The 27,818-nt window shown below is 42.3% G+C and overlaps 1 protein-coding gene across 1 annotated transcript; it reads right to left on the reverse strand.

Moving 5' to 3' along the window:
- Window positions 1–770: 770 nt before the first annotated feature.
- On the reverse strand, window positions 771–27,818 carry LOC128455130 (neurocan core protein). Its single transcript, XM_053438804.1, has 19 exons — window positions 27,746–27,818; window positions 24,121–24,321; window positions 22,735–22,917; window positions 22,013–22,187; window positions 21,343–21,470; window positions 20,466–20,750; window positions 19,752–19,895; window positions 19,523–19,612; window positions 19,280–19,440; window positions 19,019–19,181; window positions 14,765–15,901; window positions 11,764–11,883; window positions 7,782–7,895; window positions 5,806–5,857; window positions 5,488–5,594; window positions 5,049–5,131; window positions 3,867–4,011; window positions 2,897–3,079; window positions 771–2,008 (listed from the first exon to the last, which is right to left on the reverse strand). The coding sequence occupies exons 1-19, from the start codon at window positions 27,816–27,818 to the stop codon at window positions 1,890–1,892; spliced, it is 3,663 nt and encodes a 1,220-aa protein (XP_053294779.1). The 3' UTR covers window positions 771–1,889.

Genomic DNA, 27,818 nt, shown 5'->3' on the forward strand with positions numbered 1-27,818 from the left:
AGCAGTGCGGGTACAGTTTGTCTTTTAGAGTTTCATCCACCGGGGGGTCTGTGACAGAAACCTTCTAAACACAACAGCACTTTCACTTAAAAAACGAATGGACTGAAGGACCTGTTCCCTCCAGTGACACAAACCAACCCAGGTCCAGCCTTGCTCGCAGCTCCATGTGAACCTTTTAAGCTAAATGATCAAATCTGCATGCTAATGCTCACATCTGGTATTAACCATGTTCATGATGTCCCTTTAATATGTCAGCATGCTAACATTGAATTATTGAGGAAAATGTGAATGCCATTCATTTTTTTAAGTATTTTGGATATAGTTAAGTGTTGGATGGAACTTTGACCTGAGGGGGGAGCTAGTTCATACTAGGTCATACTGAGGGGAAACTTCATGAGCCAATGCATGAATGTCTAGGTACAAATTTACATTGTAATGTTTAGATAAACATTAAGATGTTTCACTTGATAAATGTAAACTCTAATTTGTTGGTGCAATGGGAAAGTAAAATGATAATCTAAGATAACGGAATTCATCCTCATAGGAAGACAAGCATCAATGTAAAGTTTCATGGCAGTCATTAGCTAAATAGGTTTCACTTGATCAGTGAAAGTGCAATGGGAAAAGTCAATTGATAAGCCAAGATATTGGGATTCATCCTCAGGGGAGCAAGAGCGTCAATGCAAAATCTGTGGTTGTTGCGACATTTACAATGGAAAAATAAATAAGTGAGTCAATTAAAGAAAAAGCAGAAATGTAAATTTGTCTCACTTTATTAAGAATGAAATACAACAGCAGGACAAAAAGTCATAAGAAGACCAAAAGTGTGGATGAACGATCAAATATCAAAAGGACCAAAGACAAAAAAATTGTGACATTCTACCCATCATGTTAATATAGCCGTGCAAAGATCGAAAGTATTTAGCGATTCAGATACAATCAAGTGGTTATCTCGAGGGTGTACGGTATATTCCCATCTAAACTAACTATGTCAATGGGATATATGCTTGAGTTTAGAGTGCTTATGGAGAGAGGGGGGTCTATTTGATTGGACAAGGTCCAGCTATTGATTAAGGATCAGCCAATGACATAACACCACAATATTTACAGTACAGAGATTAGAGGCAATCAAATTATTAACTTTGTAACTAATTGATTGTTGGACTTACATAGAAAAAAAATGTTACATTGACTTTTTGAACTATAAGTTAAAAAGGGAAAGTATATCACTTGCAAATGATTCGTAATAAATAGCAACATACACAAACATAGTAAATATCAGGAAAAAAGCACGACAGTAGATTAAGACAGACCAGCTATTCAGTACCTCTATGGGAGAAAAAAGAAACGGCTACAATACACACGTAAAAATCTCAGGGTTACCAGGGGCTGAACGCTGTCTTGCATCAATTACATCTGTGCTTTGTAAACAGAAAACTAGGATGAGGGTCATTTTTCATGTGGGACGAGCAAACTTTTAGAAAAGAAACCCTGACTCAGCACTTCTCTACGCCTCTCTTCTACATGCATACGCTCACACATGCTCACACGCTGCTGCCGGTCCGACAGACCCAGAGAGGTGCAGGATTTACTGTACTGAGACAACGGGGGGGGGGTGTTAATACAAGTTAGTGTAGGAGTTAGTGTTCGCATGGACCTTGGTTAAAGAAAGCAGCTGAAAACAATAAGAGGCATCAAAAACACCCAAACTCAGTGACAGGGTAATGGAGATAAACGTTATGTTACAGTAAGAAAACCTTATTCGTCAGCTAAACGGAGAGCATGGTCAGAAGCAAGGGAAAGGAAAACAGGAGGGGTGTCAACTACTGTCTTTTCTTTATGGGCCAGGGTTAGCACCTAGGCGTAGCAGACATGTTGTGTTATTTGGTTCAGTAGGAGCTGTTTGCCTCCTCTCTGGCCTTGTGTCCGTCTCCGCCGTGTCTCCTGTGGCTGCGGCGCTCGCGGTGCTGATTGTGGTGGTGGCGTCTGTACCGGTGTGAACGCCGGGCTGAAAGTAGAATGGAAACAAATGTGTAGCTTGTTATATATATATATATATGACCGTGACGTTATATGCTGCACTAAAGCAGATGCACAACATAGTTTACATTGTATCATTATTGAATTTAGTTAATTCCATTTATATTTAGTGGTATTGAAGACACAATTTTCCAAACAGACCTCAAACATTTTTTCTCTAGTGCAAGTTTTTCATGACATCAATTCCACATGATGTTGGCAACAATCCTTTAGAATTCTGCTCCTTGCAGATATGATTTCATGGCAGAATTTCTCCACGTTCGAGCTAGCAATCAAGTCAAGGTGGTGGATGGGGATGATGGGTCATTGAAGAACATCGTTAAGTTAGTGACAGAACTTTTGCTCAGTAACGTGACGTATTATTAAATTGGAAATAGCCTTGAGAAGATTGTACAATGTGGCCTGCACATGGTCTGCTTCAATCCTCAGACAGACTGTGGTATTAAAATGATGATTAATTGGTATTAATGAGCCCAATGTGTGGGAGAAAACATTCCCCCACCATTAAACCATTACCAGCACACACGAGGCAGATTGGGTTCATTGATTCCTGCCATTGATGCCAATGTCTAACCCTTCCATCTGCAGCCTCGGCAGATTTATCAGACCAGGCTAAGTTTCCAGTTCTTAAACTTTCCAGTTTTCATGAACCTGTGTCCACTGCAGCCTCAGGTTTTCTGTTCTCGTTTGACAGGTCTGGAACCCAACATGATCGTCTGCTTCAAGGTTGTATTTGTTTCGATGTTTTTGTGCTCCCCACATTAGTATAGAGAGTTTCTCTGAGTCACCAGAGCCTTTGTGGCCAGTCTCCTCTGACCTCTTTCCGGTGGCCTGCAGGTTGAAAACAGACACTCACACTTTGTGCAGATGATCCTGGGTCTCTCCCAGCTCCCGTCGGCCCGGCAGCGAGTGGTGGGGATGTGACGCTGGTAGAAGCCTTCAGAGCACTGGTAACGCACCACCGAATGGATGTCATAGTGTGACCTCCGGCGGCCTATCAAATGGGCATTCTCCACTGTGGGCGGAGTCCCACACAACACTGAAAATGATTGAATTAAATCATAAATCTTGCAGATAGAAGTTGATACATATACATGTTTTTATTTCACATCAGTCCATGAATTAATTTACGATAATAATCTACACTTCCACTTCATGCATCTGTTGGGTAAAAATACTGACATTAGGGCACTGTCCATATTTGCAGGTGTAGAAGGCTCAGTATTACAGTGTGTTTTGCCTGTAGATGGCAGCATTGTTTCTGTATCTGCAATTTGGGCTGAGCGTGGTGGGTCCAAGGGGGAGGTACCGGGTCTCCACAGTCCACAGGGAACACAGCCAAGCCACAGAGCCATGAGACCACAGCCAGACTAAAAAACACTCCCCAACCACTTAATTCCTTTACTAACTCCTCCTGAACGTCCACTGTGTCTGCCTGTCTATAGCTCTCCTTGCATCCCATAAGATCTCACTGCATCTTCACATTAAGGCTGGCTGAGTTGGGTCTCAAGGGAAAGGTGAAGGTGAGTACGAGGAAAACTTGGTGGAACCGCAAAAAGGAATAACAGATTGTATTGATGAAAAAAATGACAATATCTGTAACTACAGTCCTGCTGCCTGGTCAAAGTGTGAGTGAGACCATGAGGAGCTGAGAATGAATCACAATCTTCACAAAAGTAACTTAAGTCTGAGCAACTCCTGAAGCTTTGTGGGAACCCATCATTTCTACATGTCGTTGTGTGTGTGCACGTTTTCTTAAAGGACAAGTTAGTTTGTTGAGTGCTATCCGCCGTTTGGCTACATTCGGTTCAGCAGTATTACAGTACCTGTGCCTTTCTTGCAGATGTAGGGCAGGTTGTAGTTGCAGGGCACGTCGTTCCACTTGCCATCCTCATGGGCAATGGTCACCACACAGTCCTCGCCACCTGCAAAGAAGTTATCCGGCTGGCTCTCCCTCCAGTTCTCATAAACCTGCACAAGAGTAACACAGTTCAGCTTAGAATTAGGGCTCGGGTCGAATTATTCAGTCCGAATGCATCCGAGAGAGAAAACAAACCGAGCACATCAAGCATTCTGTATTCAGAAGCAGATAGCTGTTAATAAAGATCAGCCAAAATGTGCTCTGGAGCAAAAGCATCTACAAATAGTCACTGTTTGTGTTTTGTGTCGAGAGACGTTCAACTCATCTGATAATAGAAAAGTGTAAATGGTAAACAGCGATCTGAAGTCTTGATTCGCATATCTATGTCTACAGCCACAGAGGAGGCTAGTTCGTCATCAGACAATAGCTAAGGCTCAGATATCGTCCTGTCCCTGACACACATGGTTACTGTTGGTTTTACCCTAGTTCAGTCTGTGCTGTGTAAAAAAACAACCAAGCAATGGTGACCGACCTAACCCAAACCTGGAGGCTGATCATGAACCTGAAGGAATTCCAAGATTTTTGTCCCTACAGGTCCCGACAGGCTTTAGCTCATCTGAATTAGTTTTCCTTTCTCTGTGCTCTCTGGAAGTCTCTCAACTTTTCTCCTTTTTTTTTTTTTTTCTCTAAAGGCAAAGATTAACGCTTTCATTTTCCAATTAATTCCATGTGTAAGATTACAAATTTGATTTAGCATATAAATGGGAACGTTTAATCTTTCAAGGTCCTAAAGACTTGTTTTCAGATTTGTTTGTTATTGTCAACAATGTAGTCCTTCATGAATACAAATGTTTGAACAGTTGTGTCTTGTTCATAACAGATTTCTGTATTTACTATCAGTAAATCTTTAGCAGAGCTCTTCTTCCTTTCAGATCTGATCAAACTGTTCCAGCACAGACCTGATAATACACATGATGTGAGTGTCAGGGCATTGAATTCTTATTCAATACAAACCGAGTGCATCTTCTTCAGGATTTTAGCTTTGATTTGTGCTCATTTTATCATCGATCTTATCAAGAAGATGTGACATTTTCAGGGCCTTTCAACCTCTCACACGGCAGCAGATCTAAACACACTGAGCACTAACCAGATCGTTTCCATCAGTCCACTGAAAGTCCTCCTCCACTGTGCGGTCGTTCAGTCCGATCCAGGCATTGTCATGACCCAGGCCTGTAGAGAACCAGTACAGGATCAATCTTTGACTAATTACACCGTCCGAAATCTGATACCCACACTGATATATCTACTTGATTCACACTCCTTTGTTCTATATGTTATTTATTATTACTTTGCTAATTCCTTTCCCTTCTTTGTCTTGAACTCTGCGTGCATCATAATAAAAAAATATCCGAATGATTCCGAAGATTAGTATTTTAATTCTGCTTTTTTCTTTTCTATATGGTTTTGTTCGGTTATACATTTTTGGTTGGAGTGAATTTACATGTCCTTGTTGAAGTTACTTACTTTTTTTGTTTTGTGAACATTTCCACATAAATTTTGAACAACAGAAACACACACACACCCACCATTGATAAACTCCTGCTCCGTGGTGGAGATGACACTACTCAGGTGGGCACTGTGCTCTCTGCAGTCTTTCTCTGCGTCCTCCCACGTGTGCCTGTGGGTGAAGTACCTGTGGAACAAGGCCATGAAAGTGGATGTGAAAATGCATATATCATACATTATGCAGCACGCCCAAGTGTAAATGGCACAGAGTGCTGCAGTAAGTATGTCATGGATAACTCAAGGGTCTGAAGAAGTAATGCAGATAAACGAGGCCCCTGTGGTAGCAGGTAAATATATTGTGACTCCATTCATTTTCCCGGTGCAGCCATCATTCCTACCTGTAGCAGTGGCCGTGGAACTTCCACCAACCGTGCTCGCAGCCTTCTATGTCTGTGAAGATGAAGAGAAAAGAGGAGGGGAAAGGAGAGGAGCTAAAATTATCCCTCGAAGGGCACGTAAAAGCACAGTTAAGTGCAGGAACATGGGGAAAGATTAAACAGTCTGTCTAAGGTGGGAGGAGAGAGGAAGCAGAAGAACCATTTACTCTTTTTAACCAAGCGTTCTGTCTCACTCACGACTTAAATATATGACTCTGGCATCTTGAGAGGCTAAATACACGAACTGTAATTATACTGGATTGTTTTCAATTCGCTGCACACGTGGCCCTCTCTCTGCACTATTAGTATTCATTAATAACACCAAGGCCCACGGTTTCATTTATAACTACTAAGGTTAGATATTCATTAATCCTCATTACTAGTGCAGCAAACACACGCACCAACACGCACGCACACACACACACACACACACACACACAGAGAGGTGGATGTGTCTATAGCCAGGGAGCTGATGAATCGGAGTGTATGTTGGTTTGAATGTGGTATGGGGGTTGATTAGTGCCACAAACCACTTAGCCATACTGTGCCATCCAAAAATCTAATTCTACCTTCTTACATATACATCTTTCCTCTGTATCGATTGTTTACCTCGGTATGGATTCTCACATTCCAGCACTTAAACCAATCTACTTGACACTCAGCCAGTTAATTGCTAGTTTTACTTGGTTTATATTCAGCCACACCAGCGCCTGCTTGTTTTCAGTGGCTTGTTTCTCTGGCTTCCCATCCATGGTTCTGTTCTTTTCTACTTGTTTGCGTTATCCTAAAAACTCAATTATTAACAAACATTGTATCTTGGCAGCTGTCAGCAAGAAGTAGTGTCCCAAAAAACAAACTACTGCTTTAAAATGATTTTAAAACTGACTTGTTTTCCTTGACTTTGTCTCTATTAAATGTTATAGTTGTCGTTTTATTCCCACTTGTTTTGATATGTTTACCTCCACCACGGAGGTTGTGTTTTCATTCCCATTTCTCTGTCTATCAGCAGGATAACTTAAACATGACTGAACCTATTTCCATTAAATTTTGTGATGTGCTCTTGCATGACCCAAGGAAGATCCCATAAAATTGGGAACTGAATTGTTTTTCACAGCCTTGTCGGAGATACGGCCCACTACTGTAATCTGCCTCTCTTCAATTGCCCCCATTTTAACTATCTTCTCCATAAGACACCCATTTCAATCTTGTTTTTCAAAGCCCTACATAAATAGAGTTTATCTGTCTGCTTTATTTAGATGAATATCGACATATACCGTGGTAGCAGCTATTCTCTCAGGGTTCTTTGTCCATTAGTAGAATTTACTGCAAAGCCCCACAGGACACCTTTAATCTTAAACCAGCACATAACACAGCTACTGCAATTATAAAGAAATATTGCTAAAACAGCAAACACAATAAAAATGAGTATTTGATATCAAACAACTGTCAAATCTTTCTGCGGCCAAGTATGTGGAGATGCTGACAGAAAATGTGCAAATATTAACTGGCATGGAAAATTTGAGTACACACAGAAGAGTCAGTCAGAATCCATCACAGTGTGACACACAGTGTATCTGTGTCTCACAGAGCCGCATGGCTGCACACTGATCAGGATTATTTCCACCAGCACCTTTCACTGCTGCTATCAGATGGCTGCGAATCTTAATAAGCTCACCACTGTGGCTGCACACACACGCACACACACACACACACACACACACACACACACACACACACACACACACACACACACACACACACACACACACACACAGACACACACACCCCATGATGTACTGAATTTGTTGGTGCAACACAGTCCAATAACATGATGCATAATAAAAAATCCCCTTAACATGGCTTGGAGTCATCTGTTCAGTATCTGTGTGTAAATGTGTGTGTTTTTTTATGTGTGTGTGCCGTTTCCTCCATCTCACCTTTCTCACACATGTCTCCCCCGTAGCTGGGCAGGCAAAGGCAGAGGAAAGAATCAATCTTGTCAATGCAAGTGCCTCCGTTTTCACATGGCTCCGACTGACAGTCATCAACATCTGTGGGGAGGGGAAAGCGGTAAGAGCTGATGGGTCGTAGATGTCATTAGGGTTCATATAAAGGACGTTTTCTGCTGAGGAGATGTTTTTCATAAAGATGCAAAAAAAACCTGTTTGGGTGTTTAGGTTCTTACAAGAGGAGCTGGTCCTTGTTTAAACAGTGAAATGTGAGCATGTCGGCGCGTACAGTGCTGTAATTCAAACAGGGTGTGATAAGAATACAGATAACCCAAATCCCCTTTACATTCCTCATTGGTCCTCATGCTCTCACAGACGACGACACTAGAAACACCTTTCAAGTGTTACCACCCGCTCCACTACCCATTCACAGAGCTTATGGTCGTCTTGATGTAGGTCTAATCTCTTCTTTTGTCTCTTGTTCGTCGTGTCCCTCAACCAAAGGGCTGCACGAGGGAGAAAGACCAGTCTGCACATCAAATCATTATTCCTTTTAAGCTGTTATAACGTAGACATCATATTTGTGGACAAGTGAGCAGATAGGCTGGACCTGGTCCTGGCTCTAGTCCCCAGCCTGGCAGACTTCCACCTCGCTGTAGGGGAAACATATACCAGCTTCCAGGCTGCTCCTCTGCAGCTATATGTGCTCTCTAACCTCTCTGTGGATAGCAAAAGGAACATTTTTTTTCATGGATCAATAAAGCATCACTTTATCATTGAAAATGGAGGGTAGGTAATCTCTTTTCCCCACTGTGGGCTTTTTGGACCCAGAATAAAAGACTGTACCCAAGGACTGCAGAAATCTATTAAAACTCACAGCGAGAGCGCAGAAAGAAAAACTACTTCCAAGTTTAAACTTTCTTCAGAGTATTTCCTCAGATCTAAATGGTTTCTTAGATCCAAGCACAGAGCTGAACAGCGGAAAAGGTCAGCGGCTGTAAAGATCTGCGGTAAATGTGTCAGACAGATCAAACAAGAATGACCTTTAGCCTCGGACAAGACTTTCATATTTCAAACTGTCCTCACACACAGAGGGTTCTATCATGGGATTAGGTAAGATTGTTGTTCAATCATTTTAGAGGAGATTTATGAATGCTTTTTTTTGTGTTTTCTCTTTCTGCAAAATTAAAGTCTGGCACAACCATCTGGTCTGGCATGCCCCATAACCCCTGCAGCTACATCCATACTAAATGCATCAACTCTCCTACTGATATTCCAAGCGTTGGCAATATTCTGGAGGTTATTAAACGGAGAAGTTTTGGAAACGCTTCTGGCCCCATTTTAATTTGGAAACACCGGGGCTGCATTTTAGTTTGGATTTGCAAAAACCGAGATGTTTGGAATCAATGATGTAGACACTGATTGGTTATTTTTGTTCACGAGGTAGCCTTATCTGATTGGTCGTTAGAACGCAACATGGATAATCTATGAGCGTTGCTGAACCTGTTACATGCGTTGGACATGTGAGCGATGGTTCAGGCAATCTGCAGCTAACAACCAAATGCTTCCTGTTTGCACCAGCAAGCACATGCCCAGTGTATGTGAGTGTTCACCTGATAAGTGTTTTCAAGCGTGTTGGTATGAAAGGGTATTAGAACTGAGACCGACCCAAAATGCTTGTATGGACAGGGATCGCTTTAGTTTGAAAATGCCATTTTCAGACAAAAATGTACTAGTATGGATTTAGCTTTACCCAGGTAAAGCGAGAGCAGAGGCCGACATTTCCTACTCGCACTGAAAGCGGTTATCCAATCACAACAGAGTGGACCAGCTATCCAATCAGAGCATAATGGACTTTCCTGGGATTGGGGGGGCTTAAAGAGACAGGAGCTAAAACCAAACATTTCAGACAGAGGCTGAAAGAGGAGCTGCAGCAATGGCTAGTCTGAGGAAGGTTTTTTCTGAACATTAGATATTAAACAAATAACCCATATTAAAATGATGACGCTGAGTCAGAGGATAATGTGCTTCCCTTAAAGTACAGTTTTCTTAGCTTTAACTTTAGTTTCTTCCGTGGCATCAAACAGTTTTAGGCTTGACTTTAATCTGACAACAGAGTCTGTTTATCTGTTTATGAAGATGGCAGCTCTGTTAAGACAGATGGAGAAAAACGAGGTCGACAGAGATTGAACCACAGATTTGTCATAATGTGTTGTATTTAATCTCTCAGAGTTGGAATCAATCAAACAGTGTTTTTTGTGCGCAAGATCAAATATCAGTTAAAAAACATAAGTAGCATATACGTTTTCAAATGCCAGTTTTCTTATACCAAAAAAAATAAATCTGTTAAAACCACCATGTGTAGAAACAACAGCATGGCAGAAAATATAACGTAAGATTAGATTTATATTAAAGTTTCTAAAATGTGACAAATTTTAATATTTTGGTGATTGGTAGAACAACAGTACCAAACTCAGAATGTCATTTATCAGAGGTTAAATTAAAAACGGGAAAAGTGACAATCAGACATGCATGTTTTAGTCTTTAGGTTTCCTAAAAGGAGATTTTTTATTATATTATTATTATATATTTGTTTATATTATAAGCACTGGTGAAAGTAGCTCCCCTGGAACATGTAGTGATTGAGAAACTATACAAAATATAAACTAAATGGTCAGAATATTTGCAAAAACTTAACCCAACTTAACTTGAAAAAGTATGGAACTTACTAATGAATAACCTTGAATGACCTTGAGAGATGCTAATCCCAGTTAAAGACACATCACCTTGTCTCCCTCCCCATTAAAATCAGTCCAGCTCTTTGTTGTTCGATATATAAAAAAAGAATCCCTTTGTGCCTCTCATCCAATATTCAGTGGGGAAGCTGCTCCTCGGAGAGGTAATACTGCAAATTCTGCAAATCCATGACAAAACCGTACAGCATACCCCTGCATCAGCTGCTGGCTGTCCGCCCGTCCGTCTTTCTGTGACACTGAACAAACCTCGGTAAGTATCAAGGCGTTCACGGCCAAATTGGCCTGTGAATACAGATAAGTGTGCTGCTGCTGCATGTGAATCATTTATTCATAAAGTGATCACTTCCTTGAGGAATCGCGGCCTAATGAGCTGAGCATGTGTTACTGAGCAAATTAGGACCCTCATGGCAGATTTACACCTCGGTGTCAAACTGTCACACCACTGCAGAGGTAGTTCTGCCGTGTGCTGAGGGATTACAGAGACTCACAAGCACCTCTTCCAAAACCTGAATACCTGCATGTGTTCATCGCATCAATGCAAACATGGTCTTTATACAGGGGGAAAAATATGGATCTTTCTCAAAGTTTGACCAAATTTAAATCAAAACATTATAAAGACATTTTAACATTACACAGAATTAAATGTCATACCTCTTTCATGGTCAAAACTAAGTATAAAAACCAGTTGGTGTGTTTTGAGGAATCCATTCGTCTACAATTTCTTCAGCAATGAGAAGACCCTCCGTGTACTTTTCTGCATTGCATTGTGGGAGAACATAAGCAAGGATTTAAAAACCTTCGGGTATATTTGCTGGTGACATGAAATCAAATCTAAATTCCGAATGTCATGTGTAAGTTTGACTCACAGATTCCATTTGTACATGAATCCAGCCTCTTTGCGACATGACACATCTTGGAATTTTGAGATCAAAATAACTTTTCCAGGGAAAAAGCTGCCACATCCTGACCTTGAGGGTCCATGACCATCATCCCCTGACAGTTTGAATCTAACCTTTGACCCTCAGCCTCTGTTCATCCTCCTCTCTCACCGTGACGGACAGCTCGGCCTTTGACCCGCCAATAGGCCGTTAAAGAGCCCCTGCGTCAGTACGCACACACTTACTGACACTGAGCTGGCTTCATTATTACAGCGAGTGTGTGTTTGTTTTTTCGTGTGGGGTGTGTGGGAGGGTGTGTGTTTCAGCATAACTCACCAATTTCACAGTTCTCCCCAGTGAATCCTTGTGGGCAGTAGCAGCTGTAGCCCCCTGTTCCCTGAGGTAGGCACTTCCCTCCGTGCAGACACGGGTTGGTCACGCAGGGCTCCACCTCAGCTAAAAGAGACAGACGGAGGGGAGTGGAGGAGGAATTTAGGGATTCAGAATAAGTGAGTTAATTAAATACTGTAAAACGTCTTTCCTGTTTTTTTAACGTGATTTATTTTGGCATCGTGTAAAATCGATGTATGACTCAGAAAATACAAAATAAAAACATGCCAATCCTAATTTTTCGGTAATTGCAGCTCAGCTAAAACCAGCGGCTACAACACAACGCATATCCATTTCACAGTCTGTCTCGTTTCAAAGGGATCAGGAGCCAGGGAGCCGCAACCTCGCCATCCACTCACAGCCACAGTTGTCATGGTTACCGTGGGGAGAGCGAGCCCTGGCTCACTCCACCGAGCGTAGTGGGCAGCGTGAGAACTTCAGACATTAGCCACCCTCAAAAGAAAGGAGCAGACCCCCCCGCTGAGCGCCTTGGCCCCGCCATTCACCCACAAAATGTCTTCATGTGTGTGGTCTCCCTCCACAATTACAAATTTCCATATCAATTGACACGCCACCACATGTTTCTCCCCTGAGCCGCTCATTATGGCAACTTAAGGTCTTTGAAAACCAACGCTCGTTCATCCTGGCCGCAAAAGCTCGGCTGTGGGACCCTTTGTTCTGCCAGATCCTTCTCTGACACTGAGGACTGTTGAGGAGGAGGTGCTGTGTGAAGTTCACATTGTGTGCGTGTGCTGGTTTGTGTGTTTTTCCCTAACACAGTGAAAATCAATACCCTGGTTATGATTAGCCCCGAGGCTGATCCAGTCCAATAATTAACCAGAAGGAGACATCTCAAGCTCAGATCATCTATCATCACGTCGGATTGGACAAAATAAATGTTGGTGGACCAAAAAATCCGGTTGAGTGTTTTCGAGTTTTCAATCACAAGGAGCCAGTGCAGAGCAAGATTTGTCAACAGTCTCAACTTTATAGATTTATGGTAAATTTTGCTTAATAAACGTCTCTGCTGATGGTTCAAATCCTGATGGAATCAGGTGCTAAAACCAGCCACGCATTTCATTTAATGTACGGCGGTCTCGCCCTATGTGCACTTGCACCCTGTGCATCAGCGAAGGTCAATGCGCTCCTTGACAAATATAAAGTGTTATGACAAGCAGATTTACTACAGTATGTGTGTGTGTGTGTGTGTGTGTGTGTGTGTGTGTGTGTGTGTGTGTGTGTGTGTGTGTGTGTGTGTGTGTGTGTGTGTGTGTGTGCGTGTGTTTGTGTGCGTCTGCATGTGTGAAAGATAAACCTTGTGTGCCTGGCCATTCATTAGAGCGAGTGGTGCACAAAAATCAATAGTTGGTGGAAGGAACTGACAGGAGCGGACTGTCGCTCGCTCTGCACAGCGGCTGCTACAAACAACAGCAACAGTAAGCTGGCAACAGCCAAATCCGACTAATAACTTTACAGAGATAAGACCGTTAGAGATTCATTCTTTTGCTGCAGCGACGCCGGGGATACCTCAAAGTATTTAATCTACACATCACACACGGCGTTCGCTGCAAGTAATCACAGCTGCAGACACAGTGGAAAGGCGGTTTACTTTGGAAATATGATTTCGGATAAGCACTTTAAATCTCACAAGTCACCGTTGGCATTTCTGCGAAGGCGCGGGACCACGGAGTGGGAAACAAAGAAGCTTGCTTGCGATTTAAACGTAACAGAAAGATGGAATTTAGATTTAAAAAGATCAAACAATGGAAAGAAACTCAGTGTGTATCTGTGCATCAAGTTTGAAGCCGTGTGTGTCTCTTTGTGTGTGTGTGCTCCAGTTTGAGAACAATGCGCTCCGCAGCTGAAGGTCCTCGAATCCAACCTGAGGCCCCTCGTTTCTCTCCTCTCTCATTGATTGAACGGACTGATTAAGTGCTCTGTGATCCAGTCAGGAGAGCTAACACCGACCACCATCGTGAAACCCGACCACAGGGGAGCTGAGCCCGTGTACATGAGAGTGAGAGAGATGTAAGCTGAAAGCCGTTACTCTGCTCCGATCCCCTGCCAGCGTGTCCACCCCCCCCCCTCGGTTTCCAGCAAAGATATCGGTGTGTTTGTGTGTTTACGGGGCCTCTGGCTGCACCACTCCAGGGTCCCTCCGTCAATCAATCAGCTCTCACACTGTACAGCGGCAGTCCAGATTGACCTCGTCTTCTCGTCGATACTGTTTACAGCTGTTTTCTATCCGCGGACTCCTCACACCTCAGCCATGCCTGCTGCAGACATGAGCTGCAGAATAAATCACCTGGTGTGATAGCATGATGTCCGTGGGGCATTCACACGATGGGTGATAGGATCCCCCCCCCTATATGCACTGTCATTATCGAGCGAGAAATAAACCAGGTGGGCCGGCCCCTCGGATGTACAGCACAGGGCTGCAGGCTTAATCAGCAGATTGTATACAGTGACAAGGATGTGATCTCTGCTTCTGGCAGGAATAAATGGCAGGTGCATAGCCAGGGAATGAACACTGAATCTTGAAAGCCAGTGCTGAGCTCAGTGGAAGGATAATGAAGAAAACTGTACGAAAGGATAATTCTGTTCTTTTACCACCAGGAACATTCATGTAACAGAAAATGAGTTATTCCTGAGGTTTAGGAATCAAAGGTTTTGCTTCAACAAAAAGCGGGAAGCCAAGAACCACAAGCAGACAAAGAGCTAAACAGTGTGAGGAAGGTGTAACGATTACACCTTAATATAACTTGTCAAAATAAGCACAGTGTTACCTTACTAATAATGTGGCGAAAAGCATATCTAGTTTTATAGCTTGCGAAATGAACTTCTTCTATTACTACAAAAAATATCCAGTGATGAATCAGAATTATCCTCTATCAAATCCATATACGTAGATACACATAAAATGTAGAAACAGACCAACATAGGTTACCTGTTGGCTCCAGAGTGACGGTGCTGACGTTCGCTCCTCTGCTGCTCTCCTCCTCCATGTTGCCAGGTAACAGGGCCCCTGAGCCCACGGTGTGAGACCAGGCGGGCTCTTCCTCATCCGGGGGCCCTGACAGTAACGGGGGATAATCCACAGAGCTGTTCTGACCTGCTGTCTTCACTGGGACCCAGTGAGGAGGGGTCAGGGGGCTAGAGGAGCCGTCCTGGCTTTCAAGGTGAGGAGACGGCGATGGGTCTCCTGATCCGACCATTTGAGACAGGGTATGGGAGGAGACTGATGAGGGTGAGGGTGAGAGTGATGCGGTTTGGGAAATCAGTGAAGGTGAGAAAGTGGATGAAGAAGAGGAGGAAGAGGAAGGAGATGGTGACGATGGTTGAGAAGAGGACATTAACACTATGGCTGATGGAGATGTTGAGGCTGAGGGGGAGGAGGACAGTGTTTGATGTTGGTTTGGGGAGATCGATGGTTTTCCTGCTGGTAAACTGGACCGTGATTTGGATGTAGAGAAGTCGGTGCTCTCTGACCCAGTTGTGGTCGTCCCAGTGATCTCCAGAGGACTGGTGCTGGCAGTGGTAGTCGTGGTGGTGGAAGCGGTGGACTGTCCTTTCCTGTGACCCCTCTCCCTGGATCTTTCTCTGGACCTTTCTCTCGGTTTAGACGTTCCAACCGGTCGTCTTGACACTTGTATCTCCCCCTTCGCCTCTGCTCCGGTGATTTCTCCACTCCCCTCATCTTCTCCTTTCCCTTTCTCCTCTCCTCTCTCCTTCTCTTCTCCTCTACTCCTGTCCTCGCCTCGGTTCTTCTTTCCCCTCCCTCTGCCGCCCCTGCCGCTCGCTCTGGAGGTCACCGTCTCCTCCCTCTTGCCACCCGGCTGGGTCGTGGTCGCTGATTCAACGCGGACCCAGGTATCCCCACTGGATGAGGTGATTTCAGGTGCAGAACTGGAGGCGTTGGATGTGTGGGTCTCTGGATTCTCCCGGGTCTTGGTGCTATCTGTAGTGATAGGAATACCGGAGGCGGGCAAGGTAGGTGCCAGACGAGTGGGTGAGTCTACGCTGGCTGGTGCGCTGCTCTCCTCGGAGGGGCTGCTGAACCATGAACTTCCCCAAGAAAACAAACCTGCAGAGGGCACAAAATAAACAAAAAGATAACAAAGAGTGAAGTCAGAGGTGCATTTTTTGCAGAAGACAAAAACAACAGTGATGAACGAAGTAAAAATAATATTATGGGTTGTGTCTGTCTCGCCAAGGGAGACGAAACATTTCAAAACTGTCTGCTCCTCGTCAGCTGTTTTTCCTCTGTCACTACACTCAGGCTGTCTACACTTCAATATTATCAACGCTAGCAGGCAAAGCTCTGAGGACACGGAAGACAAACATTTCAATAAAGCTCAGAATAGAGCTGAGCATTTCCCATGTTATCATTTTTTTTTAAAGCACTAAATTTAACCAGAGGACACTGCATGCAGGGGTTGGATAAGATACCAAAACATTAGACTTACAAAGACAGAAAGATTTAACTTTAAAAAAACAACATGTGTAATGTAATTACCAGTTTATGATGTGAACATGTTATTCATGTAAACATACAAGTTGTTATTAACAAAAGAACACAACAGGAATATTGTAAAAGCTCATGTCAACCAATATTGCACATAATATAAATGAATGTAGTATTTTGTCAGGACAGGCAGTATTTTTTCCTGCCACATGACCTACTTTGGAATACCTAACGTGTCTTAATGTGTGCATTGTCATAAACACATGTCGTTTCTGACCATCATGTCATGGACCTGCACCAGTAGCGGATATAAGCAACGTAGGCACAGAGGGCAGCAAGCTTTCAAAACCTTTTTTTTTACAGAGTATATAAAAAGCACATATGGAATATATATGATTGGTGTATATTCACATTAAGTGTCACATATAAATAACGCATGAACCTACATTCAAACAGCATCTATAGCCCAGGGCGCTTTTCAGCATTTGGCAACTATCAGTGTATAGAGACCACAGGCAAATTAGCTACAGTACATACCACACTCCACAGTTGTGTTGTACATGGCCCCTGTTAAATAAACTAATAAACTAAACACAACAACTGAACTCTAAGCTGCTCATTACACTGAAAGTTGCTAAATTAAATAACATGGCAATATATGGCAGGAGCACAAAATAAAACTGTCTGAAGCTAATTAACAAACTGCTGATGACATTTAAATACACTCTCGTGTCACTTTCAATTAAGATGAATATGTTTATTTATGCAACCAAAAAAACACCTGGGTGAAGCTTTAAACCTCCTCTAGACACACAAAGATACAAACCTGCACATACACACACACCATGCACACACACACACATGTCTGAACAAAATGAAAAATGAATGCTATAAACTTTCAGCAGGTTCTCTTAGTCTCATTCCTCACCATTCTCTTCATCTCACACACACTACCTCCTTGTAAAACACACACACACACACACACAAACAAACACACACACACACACACTGAAATGTGGGACCTCCAAGCTCTCACAAATTGCCTCAAAATTTAATCAACAACTCTGTAACACAGTTTCAACAAACACTGAACAACATTGCTGCCATTTGAAAACCACTTTTTTCTCCAGCCAGCACATGAAAACATTTAAACTCAGAAGGCCCCTGAGGAACGGGGGGAAGAGAAATGCAGGTTGATGAGTCTTCCTAGTGTTTATGTTGGAAGGAAACCTGATGATTTCAACACATAATGCTTGTGCTCCAGAGTTAATAATGGGCATCAAGCTAAAGAGACATGATTCGTCTGCTTATGCACCCATGTGGGAAGGCTCAAAACAACCCAGTCACAGGCACAGAAATATTTCTGTTTGTGTATGCTCTGTGTGGGCGATTTGGAAGATAGAAAAATGCCACACCATTAAAACAGATTTCTTGAAAACAGTCTTTGTTTTGACATTAAATGGATTCTAAACCGCTCGCTGATGAGGGTTTGGATTAGTTAGAAACAGAAAAGTCTTCTCTGATAAGGAAAATGGAATCTAACCAAACATAATCAGGTGACCACCGAGACAAGAGCTGGTTGATCTGTCAAAATGCTGAGTAGAGAACTGGCAGTGCCTCCTTTACTGTCTCTCTGTTTGATTTTTCCGCCTCCACTAAATTTGATTTATTAATTATAGAAATAACACCAGATGTCATCTGTGTCATATGAAGATTATTCTTGATGTTTGTTTCTCCCTCTCTAGTGTCCTGGCTTTTAAATATTAAAATAACATGTCCTTGTCCACTGGTGGGCTTGAAGATAACTGGTCTTATGGGATTATTCGTTTATTTAAAGGTTTTATTTTATCCCTGATATTTCTTCCCTGTGTTTCCTACAGTAAACTTTCCTTTGTTTTCGTGACACTTGGCCGAAAGTCTTGGATCCAGTTGTGTATGACACACTTTTGAGCAATTAAAAAGCATCTCAAGAAGTTTGGAGTGCATGTAGGGAAGTGTAATTCCCTGAAAGTAACAACTAAGAGGTAAACACCAGGGTCTTTTTTCAGTTTTATTTCAAAGGTCCAACTAATTACATTGGAAATCGATGCCCAGAATCTGGAAACAAGTTTACACTCCCAGAAGGAATGGAAATGTGTCCCAATATCAGAAATGCTCTCGATGCATATAGAGGGGAAAGGGAATGATTTATTTTGTGCAGGGTAACCAGGCCGATACGTCTGTGAAGACTTTATAACGACCTTCATCTTCTCTAGATCCAGCACCTAAATCGTTTTCCTATTTATGATAATTTTTTGCCCACTCATACAGGAACGGAGCAGTTTAAATATTTTCCATTTTGGGGTTAAATCCCTCTAAATCACCACAGGGAGGTGAACAGAGAGAGGCAATCTGAGGAAATATAAAACACCTTATTTGTAGATAACTACAGAAATTACACCTAACAAAAATATGTATATTCTGAGCTATGGAGGTCTTAATAAAATAATCTCACGATTTCTATTTTTATTAGCTGATTTGAGTTGCCAAGATATGTCCTTATCAATGACAGAAGGGATTACATTTGACTCGGTTCTCAGTGAGCAAGGCTTGAAAGTAAGAAATAAGCTTAGAATACACACTTAAAAATAGAATGTTATTAAGCCTCATAAATATAAGTCTAACACTACAAAGGGGTCAAATCCTGGTTAGTAGGCCATTCAGTTCAGTGATTAGATATAGCAATGATCCACACACCTGGAGATGCCGTACTGGAAGGCTTAGATTCTTGATCTTCCTTTTTTGTGGTTGTCTCCTCGTCACCTGGCTTCCCGTTGGGTGCTTGGGTCCCCTCCTCGTCTCCAGCTCCCAACAAGTAGTTCCAAGGCTTCCACATGGACTTGGAAATCTTTGAGATCACCTGAATTAATGAGCCGATGGACAGAAACTTAGCTGATTCAGTGATGATCATTTTTTAGTATTTCAAACAGCCTGATTGAAGAACAAAACCAGACTGACTTTCTTCTCAGCAGGTGTTGTTGGGTGAACTGGGGGCCGGAGAAACTCCTCCGAGTCGGGACCAGGCTCCAGTGGCTCTCCCCAGTCTAAGGAGCTCTGTCCTGGGATTAGCTGGAGGGTCACGTAGGATCCTGAAGACTCTGAGGACCAGGGGTCTGAGGCTGAATCATAATCCACAGTATCTTTGGTCAATACAAGCAATTTATATTTTTTACAGAAATCAATACTAGTAATCAGACTCACCAGCATCAGTGCTGTGAGGAGTGGCCTCCTCCTCAAGGTCAACCAATCCTGTCCAGTTGGAAGGTGAACCATCGCTGCCATTTAAAGATCCTGTATGGAAAGAACATTATACTTGTACCCAAATGAAGTGCATTGCCACTATGTGTGAATCCACTAATTAGATTGTTGATTCTCTTAATCAGCTTCTTAGTGCTGCTACTGATCTCCGAAGCAAAGACAAATGAGAAACCTCTGGTAGTGACAGCCTGCTGTGTAGTCGGGTCGGGGCTGTCCATCCCTGAAGAGTCAGCCTCACTTGAGCCTGCGAGGTAGCTCCAGGGCTTCCACAGGGAGGTGTAGATGTGAGAGACCGAGTCCGTTTTCTTTGTGTTTCCTAGGCAACAAGTGGATAAGATCTGCTGTTCACATTGCTGTCGCTGAAGCATTTCACCCAGTGGGTCTCAAACTTTTGCAGAAATTGACCGATAACCATCAATATACGAAGCCACGACTGAAAATGAACCAATAGATATTGACACCCTGTCCTCTTTTCACTTCTTGTGTCAATCCAGCTATTCCACAGAAACATGACGGGGGGGGGGGGGGTGGGGGGGGTAGATAAGGTGGATCAGACATCAGGGTTGCCATAGCTACAACAGCAGTAATGTCATTTATCATAACTGATTCAAATTGCCACTTAAATCCTCCACAGCAACATCAACACCTCTCTTATGAGTGAGGTGGTAAATAAATCTGCATTCATGCATTTTTATGGCCACTGTTATCTATATAGATCTGTAAAGTCCAAATGATATTTACATGAAACATTATTACAACATAATTGTTATAGTAAAGATTTATGATTAATTTGCATTCCTGTCTAAACAATCCATAATGAGTTAGCTCTGTAGTTTTGATGGGCATAAGCAGAAATAGTATACAAATGCAGCCCATTTGATAATACCTCTGTAGCAGTAAGCGTCATATAGAACTGTGGTGTTGTCAGCGGTGCTGTTGGGTGTGACGGTGCGGACTCCCGGCTGGATCCCTCCACAGTCGAGGCGTGGCGAGGTCACCGGGTAGCGAATGCTGCCATCGGACAGCCAGCCAGGGGCACAGCTGTCCAGGCCTGCCCTCCAGGCAAGGTAAAGCTGCCCCACTGTGGCAAGCTGCCCCCCGAGGGACACACAGCGGTCTGAGGCGGAAGACAGAGACAACCTGCCCGGGACCGAGGAGTGAAACACCTCACCTGAGGGAAGGAGACATGAAAAGGGAGCTTGTCACGAATATAAAATTCAGTCATACCATAATTCATCATTTCCTAAAACAACTGGGTACTGTGGTTTTTGCCAAACATTACTCAACTAGAATAACCGCCTCCACTAACCAGAGCAGTTTAAGTCTACCAACGTTTTTTTATCAGTCATGTGAGTCATACTATTTTTAGATGTGGATTAATACACTTTTGATGAAGTATTCCCTATTAACAGCAGGAAGATGGTGCTCATGGGACTGGTTTAAAATAGACCACAGTGCCTTGCACTTTTATGAGGGGAAATGCCACCAAGTGCAAAGGTCTGAGCTGCTGATTTATTTTTTTTATAGGTTTTGGACAATTAAGTGGATCAATGACAGAAGACCAATACGCTTGCAAGGAGAAGTCATTGTTGCTTAATGTTTTTTTATTGGAATAGAAAAATATATATTGCCAGTATTATCCTTTATTATTGTAGCTTCACACTGATGCAGATATCAGTGTGAAGCTATGTCTGGTTTTGATGTGTTCCCTGTGTGTGTGTGTGTGTTTGTGTGTGTGTGTGTGTGTGTGTGTGTGTGTGTACCATCGAGTTCTTTGGCAAAACAGTACACATCAAACAGCTCTTTCGGGTCCCTCTTCCCATAATTCCTCACTCCAGCGGAGTACTCCTTGTGGCCATAGCAACCAAGCTCTGGCAGCTGGACAGAATAGCTGTGGAGACGAATCATGTTGGAGTCATAAACGGTGATAAAGTTGGGATTAGTCTTTCTTTTGTCTAATCAAAGGAAACAAGCATTAGAGATATCTTATCGATGTTTTACTGTATGAATATGATCATAGCACACATATCAAAACTTTGATTCTTCTTAAGACTTTAATTGTCAGTTTAGAATAAATTCCTACTACTGCTCTCTTTCAAAGGGCAAGGGGATTAGAATAGATTCAAATACAATTGAATAGTGAAGAAACAACAGCGGTAATAACTTGAACATGATCCACAAGCAGATTAAAACAAAAACCACAGAAGATGTGAGGAGCTTTGATGATCGATTAATTGTCTAAGAGTTACTGAATATTTTTAAGAAGAGATTTATCCAACTGTTGTGTCTGTTTGGTAAATAAGAAGTTCCTGCAAGACATTTTCAAAAATCCTCACAGCAGATCTTGAGCAAAGCAAAGCAAGACTCATGCAACCAGTGAGCAGCGATCTGAGGGTGTGACAAGAAAACACAAGTTATTAAACGTCTTCTCACCGAACGGTCTGATCATCCAACCAGCCGGCTGCACAGCTGGCAAAGCCGTCATAGTACGCTGCCCACATCTGGGCTGGTGTGGCGATCTGAGCCGAGTTCTCCTGGCAGACCCGCTGTGCGTCGGTAAATGAGAGGGCATAGCGGGCGCTGGGGGTCCGGTAGAGAAACACCACGCCTGGACGGGGAGACGCGGGGAAAATAGTTGAGAAAAGATCTTTTTTAAGTTCTTAGTGGGATGTGATTTAAGAGCTTTTTATTGTGGCCACAAACAGACCAATGCAGCAGTATGTGAGTTTTAGCAAATGAGCATATGAGCAAAATGAAAGGTTATTATCAGTGTTCGGTCCAAACACTTTGAGTAAAAGAACAACACACTCACTCCAGTAGAAATTTAGATAATACACAACACCAACACAAATAATTAAAATGCTTTGTTGAGTCCATCATTATGATATTGATCATTAATTAAATAAAAACTCTGAAAAGGGTTAATTGCTCATGCTTCTGTTTTAAAGCAGCTGTCATCTATCTTACATTAGCACAACAAGCACTGGATGTGCTAAAACAAGGAAACCAATGAAGTTAAAAGAAGAATTTGAAAGGCGTTTGTGTAAATGCTGCTCAGTCTGTCAGCCGGATTTCTGTTCTGTTTCCTTTGGAGAGTTGCGGCACAAAACTTTTTTCTCACAAAGAAATCCAGCGAAAGACGCTGCGGCACTCACCGGAGACCACCAGGGGCACAGTGTCCCTCTCATAGTCGTTACCCAGGACAACCTGACAGTGGTAAGTGCCTGAGTCGTTGGTACGGAGACTGGAGATCTCCATGGTAGCATTCAGAGGATTGGCAGTGTGTCCTGGCAGCATGACGCGGCCACTGAAAGCCTTATTCAGCTTGATTACATCACCTTTGGCAGAGATAACAAACCTTTGTTCAATACAACTGGCATCCTGAACATTTTACACATAGAAAATAAACCTCAAGGAACCACAGACAAATAAATGTAGATATAATTCTGTTCTCAAATTCTACTTTTGTCAGATAAAATCCACGAATATCTCTAAAATGTCTCATTTTAGTCTCATTTTGACTGCAGGAGCTCCAGCTGTCGGCTCAATGTCTATGTCATTGTTTTGCTTTGGAAACCTTTCAGATTCAATCACAGTCATGATAATTTGTTGGCATCAGAAACACTTACAATTTGCAATTACCTTTTAAGTTGCTACGGCCAAGATTTGTGCAAACAGCTGCTTATTTACACATCCAGCTTGTGGAACATGAGTTTTGTTTCTGATCAAACAAAGACAAGTCAAACATTCATTGTCTTTTAGCTCAGCTTTGCTTCACACACTCATTCATGAGCTGCTAATAACTCGACCATGTTCACCTGTAAGTTGCCAACTTTATGGTGTAATATGAAGCTGTTTTCCAACATGAACGCAGCAGGAGATGTCCTCGTCAGTCCAAAATATCTGGACGTATAAATTACATCAACACTGGCATCGGTTCTCATCACCTCGCAACTTGTTGTTTTTTAAAAGTTGACCTTTTTGTCTATGATTTCTACATGTTTGGCTCCTTTTTTTTTTTTTCATAGCCCTCACATCAATTGGACATTCATTTTTGGTGATGGCAGTAAAATTTCTGGAGTATGTCCTGAGCCACTGACTCGGTCATTTGAGTTATCACATACATCCCCTCTAGATAATTTCAATGTCAAATGATATCAGAATATATCAATGAACTGTTAGAAACTATATAAAAAAAGGCCATGGGTAGATTAATTGCATATGGACAAGCCTTGACTTTGCTAAAACGCTTCCACTCAGACAGATTTGAAGTGTTTACAGTGGAAATTCAGTTTAAAAAGGTTTATCATTTTAAATCCTGGGGCTGCTACAGTCAGCTTGTTAAATTCCTCTCCTGTGAGGCCTTCAGGTTCAATTACTCTGAGCTAAGCAGAATTGCCAACTCAGGTGGTGACTGTCTGTGAAAGACTCACATCCACTGACTCATACGATCTGTTGGTTGCACTTGTGGGATGTTATTTGAGTAATGTAGGTTTTTATCAGCAGCTGAATCACACTGTACCATCACATCTTTGCTTTACCCTTAGCTGAAAGCACAATCTGCTCAACTGGAGCTTCCTGTCCTTCAGATGCCACGGTGCGGGTCCACAGGATGTGTGGACGCTGGCCGGAGGAGCTGGTCTGGAGGGTAAAGACACAGGGGAGGACAGCTTTGCCTGCCAGTGTTTGTTGTACTGTGGGATGGGTGATCCTACGCATGTTCACTACAGAGGAGCTCTCACCTATAGGGCAACAACAAGAGAACAGAGCATAGTTAGAAGATGAAATTAAATATTTCGCGAGGGAAGAGAACGACACAGAGAAAATGGGGCAGTAAACAATTTCCTGTGATTATGATTCACTTATTAATGTGTTGCATAAAACTGCTTTGAGAAAGGGCTGGGCAGACAAATACAAATCTTTCTGCTGGTTGATTAGGGTCAATGCAGCCTAGGAGATGAAAGTGTAGCGTGTGCAGGTGTCAGGTTCCCCTGGGATTCATTAGCAGTGGCTAACGCTCACGTTTCCACAAATGAATGAGGAACTTGTTTATTACTCCAGCAAATAAACCCAAGGCAGGCTTTCACACACTCACACACACACCTGAACACATACACACAAGTGAACATGGTGGCTCACAAGCTCCAAGTAATTATTTACATTTTTATATATATTGCCACCGCTCACACAAATGATTTCGGCTGTCACTCACAGATTCATTTAAATAAATTTCACGCCACAGAAACATCAGTGTAAAGGCAACGACACAGTAAGAGCTGGGTTCATGGTTCTGCAGCCTGATATCAGCGATTCACTGGCAACCAGCTTGGTTGCCAGGATATACAGGCTAAATGTAACCATGACAACATGATCATCTACACAGACATTATCCTCCAACCAGACAGTTCCTAGAGATCTCTGTGTGGTGTTATCCACAGGGCCTGAGTTTAACATACCAGGCTTTCATTATTTGTATTAGGGCCCGAGCACTGACAGGCAATGACAGACAGTGAGACCCTATTGAAATTGTAAGGATTATTATTTTATTTTTCAGGCAAATTAATGGCTTCCTGTTACTACACTTTTTTCTTTCTTTTTCTTTAATAAAAATAAATATATATATTTTATTTTATTTTATTTTATTTTAGGGCCCGAGCACTGACAGGCACTGACAGACAGTGAGGCCCTATTGAAATTGTAAGGATTATTATTATTATTATATTATATAATTATATAATTCTTCCTACTCAATAATAACACATATTAAGGTCATAAGCTGTTTCTACTTAATTAAAGCAGTGTTGTGCACTGGTGTGATACAGTGTCACCTGAAATTCATAAGGAACCATCACAATGCTTGGATCAGTTTAGAATAAAATGTTTTCCATTCCTATTTTTCTTTTCCTCTCTGTAAATATTTCCCTGTTAGTCACACAGAGCAATGTGTAGAAAACGTAACAAAAGATCCTGTGTTAAAATAAAAAAATAAGCCTCATTTGGAATATGGCACACAATGGAATTGAATCCCTGAAAGATATTTTTCATCTGCATTTATATTGGCTTTCACAAGCTAAAGCCCCTGAGAACGTCTCCCCACAGTGGAGAGCGCCGCCGCTGGCTTCCCAACAAATCAGATGTAATCACAGAATCACAAATACCAGGGAAAAGCATAAGAGCCTGAACATGACGGAGAACAGGAATGAGAGAGATGGAATGAGAGATGGAATGAGAGATGGAAGGAGAGATGGAGGGAGGACTAAGACGATGGATGGGTGAAATTGAGGGACTCTGGATGACAAGTGTGTCCTGTAGCATGGTGCTGACAGATTGGACAAAAGACAAACGGCCTGAAGAGAGGAGCGGAGAGCTGGAAGTGACATGAGAGGACGCTCGCTGTCATTAACAGATGTCGTCTCCACCTCCTGTTCATCCTCCTCACTCCACTGAGCTCTTTATATTACAGGAGAGTTTCCCATAAGAATGTTATATGTAATTATGGCTCGTAAACCTATAAACATAAGGACCTATTATAAGATGCTGAGCTTGAATAGTCATTCTTGACCTTGTAAACAGTAATTTGAAGAAATGAGTCAGGGTCTATTCAGCTTTTTCCGGAGCTTTGTACAGTTTGCTCGGTCATTTTGTGAAAAAGATGTGAAACAAATAGCTTTACTCCACCTGATGTTCTGCTGTGCAAAGCTCATTAGTTAATTTCTATTTTAATCAGTATTGATATAGCTATGATGCATTTCTATAGCCACTTATCCTGTTCAGGGTCACATTGGGATAAACTCCTTGGTGTTATTAGCAGATTGGACATGATGTGAATCACAGGACATGACATAAACTATATGAACAAGCAGTATTTACTATTAACCGTGAATAAATGTGTGCAGCATTGATTTACAGTGGTACCAGAGGGTTGTTATTGGTATTATGCTGATAAATTTATGTACTATTAAGTTTTGGACCTCATGTTGTCGTTTGTTTGTCCAGATATCCGTCAGATCATGGGGGGTGATCTGAATGTTTAGTAGTGTTTCTTTGTTCTTATGACACAGAGGCTGTGTATTTCCATGAGTTAGGCAAAGGTGGTTCTGATTTATCAGTTTCTATGAATTTGTTCTAATCCGCAGCCCTTCATTTGTTCTTCATCTCACCTGATGATTTTGGTTCATTGAACAATAAACAGCTTATTTAGCCTTTTCCATTACCAGCAGTTGTTGCTTCCCTTATCCCTATAGGCACATGCCGGGTTGGAACAGTGGTACTTTGTTGACTATTTGAAGACTAATATAACAAAACAATAATAATAATAAAGTGATAACACATCAAAATAGTTCTACATGATAAAATTTAACAGCTTTTACAGTAGCTTAAAATATTATGGTTAAAAGCACAAGATTTAAGTTGAGTATTGGCATGAGCCTAGATTGTGCCATACATGTATAAATTATTGAATGTGGATTAAAAGCTTTATACTGTCACAATGTAATGACTAGGCTACGTTTTAAGTTTAGAAATGACAGATGCAGTTTCTCCTCTTAATAAAGGGACAAAACGACCAGGCCGACCAGCGACCACCATCACGCCTGCCAACTGTAGGAGACGTAATTAAGGAGAGCCACTAATCTCTACTACAGGCAGTCGGCAGGCTGCAAGTGGGACCTCAAACCTCCGCTACTATCCTCCGGAGACGTACAGCTCCGACACATTCTCTCTTTTTGTTCCATAATTGTGAATTTTATGCAGAGTTGCGATTGAACAGATGGTCAGCTAAATTTGCACAAATGGGTTTGGAGGTGTTCCAGCTCAATCCCACTGAGCATGTCTGCAAACATCCTCACTGTGTCAGCTTTCACTTACAACTCTCAAATTAGCGCAGACCTGTCTTGTGAATATGTGTTTGTAGGAAAATGTATGTGGGAACTGTTTTTCTCTGAATCCTGGTCAAGCTGCTTCCCTCAATTTGTTCCTCTCATCCCCCTTTCAGTAGTCTTCATTCCTTTTCCTCTTGTCCTTTACCTCCCTCCTCTTTCACTAAACACTATTGTGACATATTCTGTTACCACTGCCTGTTGTCCCTTCACATCTGGAAGTGCTGATTAGCACTTAGAGATGAGGCGCTTGAAGGAAACAAAGAGCGGAGGTAGGAGACAGACTCACCCAAGCCTAAATAGAGCAGCAGCATCGAAGCAAAGAGGATCTGCCGCCCAGCTGCACATGGAGTGAGCCCCAT

Source organism: Pleuronectes platessa, chromosome 13, assembly GCF_947347685.1.
Source record: "Pleuronectes platessa chromosome 13, fPlePla1.1, whole genome shotgun sequence".
Lineage (NCBI taxonomy): Eukaryota > Metazoa > Chordata > Actinopteri > Pleuronectiformes > Pleuronectidae > Pleuronectes > Pleuronectes platessa.

Bases quoted from the DNA above. Each gene is read 5' to 3' on its own strand.
- LOC128455130 (XM_053438804.1), bottom strand. From the start codon at position 27,818: ATGGGGCTCACTCCATGTGCAGCTGGGCGGCAGATCCTCTTTGCTTCG. The intron at 22,188-22,734 runs GTGAGTGCCGCA...CTCCCCGTCCAG, and splicing joins TGTGCCCCTGGTGGTCTCCG to GCGTGGTGTTTCTCTACCGG. The intron at 19,613-19,751 runs GTTTCTCATTTG...CTTTCCATACAG, and splicing joins GCAGGCTGTCACTACCAGAG to GATCTTTAAATGGCAGCGAT.